This window comes from Clavelina lepadiformis, chromosome 2 (assembly GCF_947623445.1).
Source record: "Clavelina lepadiformis chromosome 2, kaClaLepa1.1, whole genome shotgun sequence".
Taxonomy (NCBI): domain Eukaryota; kingdom Metazoa; phylum Chordata; class Ascidiacea; order Aplousobranchia; family Clavelinidae; genus Clavelina; species Clavelina lepadiformis.
Window position 1 is genome coordinate 19,546,791 of NC_135241.1, and position 10,652 is coordinate 19,557,442.

At 36.7% G+C, this 10,652-nt stretch overlaps 2 protein-coding genes across 2 annotated transcripts; one reads left to right on the forward strand and one right to left on the reverse strand.

Annotated features, from left to right (window-relative positions):
- Nucleotides 1-447: 447 nt before the first annotated feature.
- Nucleotides 448-6,092, reverse strand: LOC143445043 (eukaryotic translation initiation factor 3 subunit D-like). The gene is made up of 11 exons (XM_076943851.1): nucleotides 3,955-6,092; nucleotides 3,603-3,761; nucleotides 3,372-3,509; nucleotides 2,927-3,199; nucleotides 2,630-2,800; nucleotides 2,274-2,498; nucleotides 2,076-2,202; nucleotides 1,745-1,884; nucleotides 1,408-1,553; nucleotides 1,041-1,242; nucleotides 448-959 (listed from the first exon to the last, which is right to left on the reverse strand). Exons 2-11 carry the CDS (start codon nucleotides 3,723-3,725, stop codon nucleotides 831-833), a joined length of 1,674 nt encoding a protein of 557 aa, XP_076799966.1. The 5' UTR covers nucleotides 3,726-3,761; nucleotides 3,955-6,092; the 3' UTR covers nucleotides 448-830.
- Nucleotides 6,093-7,420: 1,328 nt separating this feature from the next.
- On the forward strand, nucleotides 7,421-10,215 carry LOC143445045 (lysosomal phospholipase A and acyltransferase-like). The gene is made up of 7 exons (XM_076943853.1): nucleotides 7,421-7,685; nucleotides 7,821-7,957; nucleotides 8,110-8,314; nucleotides 8,485-8,581; nucleotides 8,681-8,804; nucleotides 8,888-9,035; nucleotides 9,530-10,215. The coding sequence occupies exons 1-7, from the start codon at nucleotides 7,601-7,603 to the stop codon at nucleotides 9,988-9,990; spliced, it is 1,257 nt and encodes a 418-aa protein (XP_076799968.1). The 5' UTR covers nucleotides 7,421-7,600; the 3' UTR covers nucleotides 9,991-10,215.
- The last annotated feature ends 437 nt before the right edge of the window (nucleotides 10,216-10,652 follow it).

Consider the following 10,652-nt stretch of genomic DNA (forward strand, 5'->3'; position numbering starts at 1 on the left):
TTTTCGCTCGGAATTCGCCGGCCAACGTCTTGTATTTGTAACCTCGAGTGTTAATGTAGTATCTATGGAGATTTTGGATCATAACTGCCAGTTGGGGCAGTAAAGAGTATATTAAAAGAAATTAATCTTTCTGAGACTTGTGGTTGTTGAAACGAGCAATATTGATAACTGAAACCAAGTAGCAGCTGCACTTACTACACTTAGGCGGAAATGTGTTTTTATTACATACAAATACGGTACCACAGATGCTACTGCTGATCAAGCGTTTCTAACTAATTCATAAACTGGAAAGTGTGGACAACTCTTCGTTGCATTTAGGACAGGTTACGTGGAAAAGTTGCTTTTTTGGATAGTTTACTCTTCACATGTTTGCAGATTTATGATATCTCTGTTACCAATCTTTTCATTAACCTAAATTGTGTTTGAAACACGTGAAAAAATAGCAAATGCACTGGGAAAGTTTTTATTACAAGTCTTGATTTCCGTTTTGGTATGAGTCTATATATTATTTCTAAATCACAACACAACAGCAATTCCCACACCAAGTTAACACAAAACATGGATTCTATGACAATATACATGTAAAAAATACTGCAGACAATGATTGATAGACACTATTTAATGTTGACTATAATGCATTGCAGTCAAATTTCCATAACAAATTTAAACCAACTAACTTCTTAATTCTTGCCTTTTACGTTAATAATTTAGCAATTCAAGCAGAGCAAATAAGCAAAAGACAGAACCACCGTTCCCTACAAGCAGGGAAACTCATGTAAATTTATATTTCTAATTCTCCCATGCACCAAAGTCAATCCAAGTCAAACATTTTATTTTTCTCCTTCATCTTCACTTTCAGTTTCCTCCTCATCATCTTCTTCATCCGAACTTTCTTCCTCATCAGCACTGAACGTTCCCTCTGGCAACTTGTACAGACGTATAACCGGCTTGTTCGGATCCTAAAAATAAATAAATAAAGCTTAAATATTTTTCAAGTTGAGTCTTCCTTCCTTTCTCTATGATATGTGCTGATATCAGACCTTTAAAATCAGATATTTTCCTTCAGGCTGTTTCATGCACAAGTCTATAACACAACGAAGTATTCCCCACGCATTGACAACTGATAAATTTATTTGGTTAGCAAATTCTTTGGGAATAAATTGCTGCGTCCCAATAACAACGTGCCGGGATGAATCCTGAATGCTGTATCTTGACACATATCCCATCTTCAGGTATTCAGACCTGATCAAAGCAAAAATTGCATTGTGTGAGAAATAATTTGTTAAGCGTTATAAATAAAATATTAATCTAAAAATAAACTTAATATCCCTACTAACAAACTGCCATACATCATGAATATATTAATTTACTTATAATACACGGCATCATAAACATATAAAAGCCTACCCGGCAAGCAGAGCACACATGGTCCACTTGGCAAGTTTGCAGCTATTGTTTTTCAGTTCAGTAGCAAGCACTGAACCACGTTGTGAATCTAACTTCCGACGCCATTCCACACCATTGCAGCATCGATGATCCCACTCATTTAAAGCCTGAATGGATAATGTCAAACAGGATTTGATAAATAACATGTTCTTTATGAAACGACGATAAATCAAATGGTTGTAGGATTTTACCACATTCAGCATGGTACTGTCTTAAACATCAGTAAAAATGTAAGAAATATGAATTTGGGACATTTGACCTTAGAACTAGGCAGAAACAAATCGGTAAGATTCCTTACTTTAACATTGATAAAACTTATATCACCACTGGATGTACTAATGACAGCATCATGCTCCGTTCTTGCCACAAGTTCAATATTATTTCCAAGGTTCCATTTGCGATAGCGATAACCAACCGAAGCTATATTTCCAGAATCACCTAAAATTACAAAAAGATGAACCTTCAAAATCCTTTAATAAAGTCAGACATAATAACTGTAGACTGATAATACAGTAGACAATTATATAAAACAAAAATTGAATTTCCCCTAAAACAGAATGCTGCTCCAAAAACTTTAATTAAACAAAAGATCCAATGTCACCTGGTAGCATTATTTGTAAGAAATGTACCTTGCACAAAGGGATTGCTTTTCTCAAACTTATGTTTATCTCCCGGTTTCAAAACTTGTTGTGAGAAGTTGTGATTGATGTAAGTAGCTTCCATTGATAAATTATGCGGAGCATTTAACCCTTCATCCTAAACACACAACACATTTTGTCATCATCTATGCAAAAAATTCTTACAATGATATCACAGCTCATTAGCACCTGTGGTGGTTCATTTGCAGTTTCACTGACTGTCAGCAAATCAAAAGCAGAATCATCACGCTTATCAAAAAAGAGTTTGTTGCGTCCTACACGCTGCGCAATGATATCCCACGAATACTGAGATCGAGTGCAGCACATGATTGTTGCCAAAATGGCATCGGTGGCAAAGACAGTGCCACTTGATTTCGCAAGTCTTCGAATAATCGGATCATCTGTGGTAGTGACCTATAAAAGTTTTGTTTTAAGAGTCTTGAAAACAGAATCTTAAAAAACAAAAGCTTATAGATTATGCTGCTAAGTTACTGCCTACCAATGTACCACATGGTCCTATGGAGCATTTCCAATAAGACTATTACCTTGTGAAATTCTTTGTTAATTCTCTTCAGCGATTTTTCAGCTTTAACTGAAACACGATCATATGTCTTGTCATAGAACAGCAATTCACCACACTTATACAGATCTTCAGGTTCTGCAATTTCTGGTAGTTTAAGCTTGCTCAAGCGATTAAAGTCCATTTCTTCAACCACCTATAAACATGAACACAACATTGTAAACCATCTGCAAGTATACAATACAACAATCCATATAAATATAATTACGCTTTTAAACAGCAGATAATACTTCATGTAAGTGCCAATTATCTTTCAACTTGCCTCCCATGTTTCTGCAACATTAACAGAAGCATCTCTCCGTTTTTGTTGATTTTGCAACTGCTTCTCCCTGTAACGGAATCGGCTTTGACCATACTGTTTCTGCATGTTCCTCTGCAGACGCTGTCTCTCGCGCTCTTTCCGTTTCTCCAGTTTCGTAAGTGGTTTCTGATTAAGTGAACCTCCACCAGCTTCACGCTGTTGTCTCTGCTGCATTTGTCTGTTTCGGATTTGGTTGAAGCGAAAGCGATTTCGTTGATAAGCTGGTTTTTGAATCTATTCATAGTAACATAACAAACGTGAATGAAAATATTAAAAAAATGTTGGACTATTTACAAGAACACAAAACATTCCATCTAACAAAAACTGCTTACGGCAGAGTATGCTATTACTATTTAGCTTGTTTTCATTATCTAACGGCATAATATTAACAGTATAGCAAAATCACCTTGGTATTATCAACCAGCTGGAAAGTGCTTTCATCTTCATCATGAAAATAGGAGTACTGGCTTCCACCGCCAAACTGAGAGTTATACTTATTCATATATCTTCGGTCTTGGTATGTATTACCACTCCAGTCAGACACCTAAAATTTCATATTCAAATATTTAAACAAAACACACTCCAAGAAGTCAGAATGCCTGGATTTTGCTTCATGAAACCAAACTTGTGTAATAACCTTTCCGAGCCTATCACCCTTGCTAAATGGTTGGTAAGGCATGTCTTTGAATTTTTCTGGAAGATCCATTGGTCCCCATCCATCAGGGTTATCCTGAATAGTCGGAGGGATAAACTTGGCCATTCTCTTTCAATTTATCTCCTTCAAAAATTTCTGAACCTGGAATTCATTAAATGAAATAATACACTGCCTTTGGAAGTACAAATGTTTGAAATTAGCAAGTTCGATAACATAGGCCCATACAAATAAAAACGCCATATGTGATATGCAAAATATGTAGTTAACAATTAATTAATTTGCATAAACTGATGAGTATAATGTATATACACTGATAAAAATTTTTTAACCGTACAAGAAAGATGACTGTATGGAAAATGATAGCTGTAGAGAAGATAGCAGTAACCAAGGTTTCACCAATAATAAAAATTATTTTAGTTAGTTGGTGAAGTGATAATTTTTTTGGGCTCGGACCACAGCCACTTGGTGTATGTCATCCTGAAAGCTACACATGGTTAATAATAAAGAAATATATGCAGAACTATGCAAGCAGGGACAAAATCCCTACAGGAAAGTTCGTAGATAGTTATTTGTTTGTATTATTAATGATCATTCAAATCTGGCACATGAAGTTGGCTTATGCACCACATTAATTCCCAATGTTCCTGACTGGAAAGTATGGTAGTTTTCGAAGAGAAATTGTGCATGCAGCGGCACAAGTTTTTGTGTGATGGCGTGCACTGAAGCCTCAATTCTTAGTTATACATTGGTGTTCAAACAAGCAGTTTTTCAATGTTTATTAATTATAAATCAGTGTAAAGACAAAGTTTGATATGCACATATTAATGAAGAAAATTTTCGGCTTTAGAAATTTTATTAGAAAGGTGCAATAGCAGACTGATTTGCTGGTATATTTATTTGATGTTGTAAAACTAAATTTCCCGCTAGGGAAAAAATTCTGATGTGACAGTCTGATGTTTATATCAATAGTCACATGACAGTCTGACGTTTACACCAACTTTGGTAATACAGTACTACAAACACTGGCTGGTTGACACTTATATGATCCCAAAGCTGGGCAGCACCAATGAGATGGAATGCATTTTTTAGCCTTATAGGCCTATAGGGATTGGAAATTCAGTATACTGAATCAGTATACGGAGGATTCTAATCCGAAATGCCAATTTAAACCGAATAATAAGATTCAGTTTTAATACTGTGAGAGCGCGATCGAACAAGGGAGAAAGAAATTCATGACGGAACAAGTGAAAAAAAGTGAAATTGCGACACAAAACCGAGAAAAATGCACACGAGTTTTCACACGAACGCAAACACAAAAAATGCATCTGTCAATTGGCAGATTTTTTGCTGATAGTTTTATCAATTTCGTTTTGGATGAGAGGAGGAAAGCAATGCGGTGGCGTAGTGTTTAATGATGGGGCTCGTATACTAGAGGTCTCGAGTTTGAATCTTGCTGTTTGTTTGACTTCGTTTTTCTGTCCAAATTTATTTTTGATCTAATTTAGTCCTGAAAGGCGAGAGTTTAGGTAGGAGGAGATTAGTTTTAAATTAATTTAGACTTAGAAAAAAAATTGTAATTTTTAGTTGAAAAATAGCGTTTATTTCAATCTGCAGCTTAGCTTAGTAATTAAATCATGAAAAGTGCAAGTCAGAGGAGATTAGCTTTAGTTTAATTTACACTTTGGAAAAATTAGTACATCGTTTTAAGTTGAAAATTAGCATACATTTCAATTCGAAGACTAGCCTAATTGTTGTTTACTGTATTCATATTTTCCTACTTTGGTAAACGGTGGACAGTAAAATAAGTGTCTAGCCTACTCCACCGGTTGGCGATTACCAAAGTAAGGAAATACCGATTGCATAACTGGCCGTTTATCGAAGTAGCTTTTTCTAAATTTGGTAACTGGCAGACGATGAAGTAGATGCTGCCTTAATATTAATTATGTGTATAATGGCTATTGTTTCATCTTGTTGTGCGGGGGATTTTTCAAACAAAATCAGAAAAAATTCTGATCTTGGGTGTAGAATCGTGTATGGGAGTTTGCTAAGCAGTCCAGGCTAAACCTCTTATTTTCATTTAAAAACTTTTTATTGAAAAATAGTCTAGATTTCTATCTCTAAACTCAAAGCACAGATCCAATCTGCATAGCCTAAGAACCAGCTAAGCCAAAATTCATTCTTCTCTGGTATTTCTTTTTTTGGGTCTAGTATACCGAATCTAGCTGGGGTCTAGTAGCCTATAGCCTACAGAATAATGCATATTGTGGCTGTGCGCAATTTCACTTGGCTTGTAGACCCCGTTTTTTGTTGTTTTTTATTTGGCTAGATCTACTGTTTTGTAAATAATGTTTTTTAAAACTGCGTGTAAATTTAGTGCTGCGTTTGGAAAATAAACCTCTCTCTCAAAAAAAAATTTACTTTTTATAGCCCACTGTTGGGACTGGGAGTCGGGAGCTTAAGGTCTGTCCTGTGCGGCTCTGCATTCACATCTGATCGCACATGTGTCAAGTACATGGACATCTCACACAGTTGTGCAAGAAATTTTAACCTATAGATTTCTATGGCTTATCATATATGGCACTTTTTCATTTATTCCGTGTTTTCATAAAACTTTACTTTAACGTTTGGTATAATATAAAGTCTTTTGTTGATTATACCTTCTTTATCTTGCAGAATGCTTCGAAGACAATTATCAGGCTTGTCTCAATATGGAATAGTTTTTGACTTATTTCATCTTTCCCCATATATGTAATTTGTGATGGCTTCAACCTATCCTATAGGGCTCCCTATTTCATTAATGTTGCAACAGGTTTCTAGAAGAAAAACAGATGTTTTTCATTGTGACTGTTTTTATACACGTATCAATTAATCAATCAATCATTTCATTTTTCGTTTAAAGCGCGGTGGGGACGAAAAATCAAGCCAGTTGTTACTAAAACGCGCCAATGAACAGGAAAAAGTGACAAAGTCGAAAAGGTTTAAAGCGTGCTCAAGAGAAATAAGTTAATATTTGCTTGTAACAACTAGCACGACCACTAAACCTATAATTAGTTAAATCCATAAAACACAAGTTGAAAAGGTTGAAAATTAAGCAGACGAGCAGGTGGTGTGTTCAAGCAACTGATGAATGAAAATTGCTTCAATGCTGTACATCAGTGGATTGGAAAAGAAACCCAATCCCGGGCAAGATCCCGGTTTCTGGTGGCCATAGCACTAAGGAAGGGCGCTGTTGATTAGCCCGAGTTTGTACAGCAAGAATGCACAGTTGCACACCAATCATAATCTTTAGCAGATGTGATGACAATACTGCTCGCTGCAAGATGGAAACTTCTCTGGTACATCGACAGTGATGTAACTGAGTAAGATTTCCATGAAGTCATTCAACTGGAGATAATAGAAAGACTATGTGTATGACAAATATGACGCCATTAAACTGCCGCTATAGAAATTTCTGGTTACGCCACTGGATTCTGATCATATAAATACTCATGAGTCTTGGTTATGAATTTCAATTTGCATATGGTTTCCCTTAACGACTACCGTCTCTGATGAAAACTAAACAACATAGCAGCGGTCTGATTATAAACGACACTCTGTTTAATATAGTGTTTACTAAGATGCACTTGGCTCCAGTATATAAAATTTTGTTGCTTACCATACATTGCGCTTTGCATTCGTTTTATTCTCTTTATTGCGCACGTCCATTGACAGAAAGAAATATGAAGTTGTGCTGTTGCATGACGGAGTTATGTAACCTGATTTTGTGGCTCTGTCGCTCACATGATTAACGTCGTGATTGTTAATGTCTGATTAATATCACTTGCCACTCTCTACTTTCCGGTAGGAACGGTTGTCATTTTAGTTGGTTTAAAGAATATTGTCGGTTTGAGCAGTTAATAATAAGTTAGTTTGTAAAAGGTTGTCACTTGTCAGCAAGATTTGAAGTTTTTAATCAAAACAGCGCCAAGAAGGACATTCAGATGACTCAACTGGAAGTATTAATCACTCTTTGCTTGGTTGTTGTAGCAATTTTGACTCAAAACAGTAATTGCTTCTTTTTTGAAAGTAAGGCTTAGCAAACCATAGAGAGTAGAGTATTATAAATTGCATAGCAACGCACAGTAGTTTTTATCGCCCACAACTAAATTGCATATTTTACTTCGACCTCAGCTTTTGTTCTTAAATGAAAGAAATTTTTAGAAAAGGAACCTGGGCCACCTGTTGTTATTATTCCGGGTGACGCAGGAAGCATGTTGGATGCAAAGCTAAACAAACCGACTTCTAATGATGGCTGTGCTACAATACGAGATTGGTTTAGGCTTTGGCTTAACGTTAAAGTATGTTTGGCCTTTTGCTTGCGTAGGTCTAGCCGCTGTTTGTGGACTTAGCTTGAAAGCAATAAGTCACTTCGCCACTTTCAGCATTGTATAATAACTTGTACAAACACAAACCGCCACATAGCGCAATCTGCTGATTAATGATTTTGCAGGAAATGTTGCCATCAAACGTCGTATGTGGCGTAAACAACAGGAAAATGGTTTTCGAACCGGCAACTAACACAAGCAGTAACAGTGCTGGCGTCCAAACTCGGATATCCGGTTTTGGAACAGCTCATTCGGTTGAATATATCGATGACAGTTGGACTGCTTATTTGCTTGGAAATATAGGAGCCTACGCACACGCACTTGTTGAAGGTCTATAATAATTTAATAAAAACAAACTACTGCAGTAAAAAATGATTATAATTAATGATGATCAATTAAAACATCCTATAGTATATAAGATAGTAAAATTATAAATCTTTCCGCTCAGAAACAAAATTTATTTGCAAATGTTCAGTATGCTTGTTTGTCTTCCATTACAGAATTGCTTGATAATGGCTACGAGCGCGACGTTTCAGTAAGAGGTGCACCTTATGACTTCAGAATAGCCATGTCATCGCACCGCACTTATTTCCAGAAGTAAAGTTATGACATATGCTGTATTTGAACAAATTTTGTTTTAAAATAGCGGCGAATTCATGATGTTTTCTGTTTTGCGCGATGTTATTCGCTTGATAGTCTGCGGGAATTAGTCGAGAACACATACGAAAAAAATGACAACAAAAAAGTCGTCTTGATTTCACACAGCATGGGGGGAATATTTGCAACTTGGTTTCTGAATTTGCAGTCCCAAGAATGGAAGGTTAAAAGAAAAAATTAATCATTATCTAACCTTTAACCCTTGCAATAGAATATGTCGAATTAATTTTATTTCTTTTTGCTTAGGATCGCTACATTGACAGTTTTATCGCGCTTTCTACTCCATGGGGCGGCTCCACAGATACATTGCAAGCAGTGACGTCAGGATATACGTTCGGTATCTCGTTTATTAGCCCATTGGTTGTCAGACCAGAACAAAGGACTATCGAAACAAGTTAGTGCGAAGAATTATTCTGCACACACTTAACGAACGTGATAAATTTTTATTTACTTCTGTACAGTATAGCCTATACGGAAAAGTTTAAATTGAACTTTCTAGCTCCTTAGTGCGTTCGACCAATTCAGTGTTTTCTAATCAGCTGTCGGTAAAACCTATATGAATCTTGATGGTGGAAACAGCAGACAGGTGCTTGCACACTGGATGCGATTGCTTCGGCGCACGGAAACGCAGTCGCAAAACGAAATCGCAAGGAAATGCACGGGATAGACACATGTACACTCATTCGAAATGTTGAATTTGTTAGAAATGACATTTTCGTGCGAATTGCATCCAGTGTGCAGCAACGTGAAGTCTTGGGTCTTTTAACTTGGTGACGTTCATGCGTAAGTGCGGACCACAGTATTTCTAACGCACGATTTGAAAAAGATTAGGAACCAATGGTCAAACCTATGTTATCATTACTTACGAAACAAAGTTTTGTGCTGTAGATTACCTTATGTTACCCAATGCTCGAGTGTGGTCTGCGAACAAGCATTTTGTCTTAAGTGATGAGCGTAGCTACACAGCCTCCCGGATGGATATGAACGACATGTTTCGAAGGATTGGGGTGTCCACAGAACGCTACAACTACGTTCGAGATGCAAATGAACAGAGTGGGGCCAGCGGGGTTATGCCACCGAATCCCGGCGTACTTACTTATTGCATCTACGGCGACGGTCTAGACACGTCTGATGTACTCGATTTCAGGGGAGGGAATTTTCCGGACTCGAAACCTCGGATACAAACAATCTCTGGTGATGGAACAGTCAGTTATGAAAGCCTTTCGGCGTGCAGAGAGTGGAACCTTGGTGACAGAGAAATCAAGGTACAATCAGCTTCACACAGCGGTGTTCTGCAGGATGACAAAGGAATACAAGAAATCCTCAAAATATTGCTTCATAACAAATAAAGACATCAAAATACCACCAAAAATATAACGAATAACTGGAACTCCTATATTTTATGTACTTTTTCTCGTTTGTAATGTGTGTAAAAGTGCATTTGCCTATATTGTGCACCGCAGTAGGTTAAGTAACTCTTCTGTACATGCAAAAGTATATTTGAACTAAGTTATGCGTGCTCCCGCCGTCGAACATTTTTCCGGAGTAAGTTTAATATATAATGCTAAATGCTGCACCACTTTCCTGTAAATGATCGTAGAACAGTCTTCAAAATACTGCTGTGTCAGTGATCTACTTGCTGACTCATTGCTTAAATAATATAACAGCAATGGCTTAAAGCAAGCTTCGGTAGACACAACTGTTTTTTGCAAGGGCTGAAGGTTTGGTTTTGAAACCAAAAACTGTTTTGAAAGTAGCAGCAGCAGCAGCCTGTCTATAATTAGAGACTAAATGATCCGAAAGTTAGCCTGTGATATATGATGGTTAGTTAATTGCTAGGCAGTTTCAAACAGACAGTTTCAGATTACCTTGGTTGATTTGTTTAGCTTTTTTGTTTTATTTTAAATTGAGTTATTCCTGTCTTTTCAGGTTATCTCGAAGCAATGATCAGGTTTAGTTAGAGAAAAGCTAACTGTCTTACAAGCCTACTTAAGTACATGTTTATTATGTT

What these genes read in the sequence shown, in the direction of transcription:
- LOC143445045 (XM_076943853.1), top strand. Translation starts at nt 7,601, where the DNA reads ATGACTCAACTGGAAGTATTAATCACTCTTTGCTTGGTTGTTGTAGCA. An exon ending in TAATTGCTTCTTTTTTGAAA is followed by an intron (nt 7,686 to 7,820) that starts GTAAGGCTTAGC and finishes AGAAATTTTTAG; the next exon opens with AAAAGGAACCTGGGCCACCT. An exon ending in CACCGCACTTATTTCCAGAA is followed by an intron (nt 8,582 to 8,680) that starts GTAAAGTTATGA and finishes TTCGCTTGATAG; the next exon opens with TCTGCGGGAATTAGTCGAGA.
- LOC143445043 (XM_076943851.1), bottom strand. Translation starts at nt 3,725, where the DNA reads ATGGCCAAGTTTATCCCTCCGACTATTCAGGATAACCCTGATGGATGG. An exon ending in AGCTGGTTGATAATACCAAG is followed by an intron (nt 3,200 to 3,371) that starts GTGATTTTGCTA and finishes TACTATGAATAG; the next exon opens with ATTCAAAAACCAGCTTATCA. An exon ending in ATGTGTGCTCTGCTTGCCGG is followed by an intron (nt 1,243 to 1,407) that starts GTAGGCTTTTAT and finishes TGCTTTGATCAG; the next exon opens with GTCTGAATACCTGAAGATGG.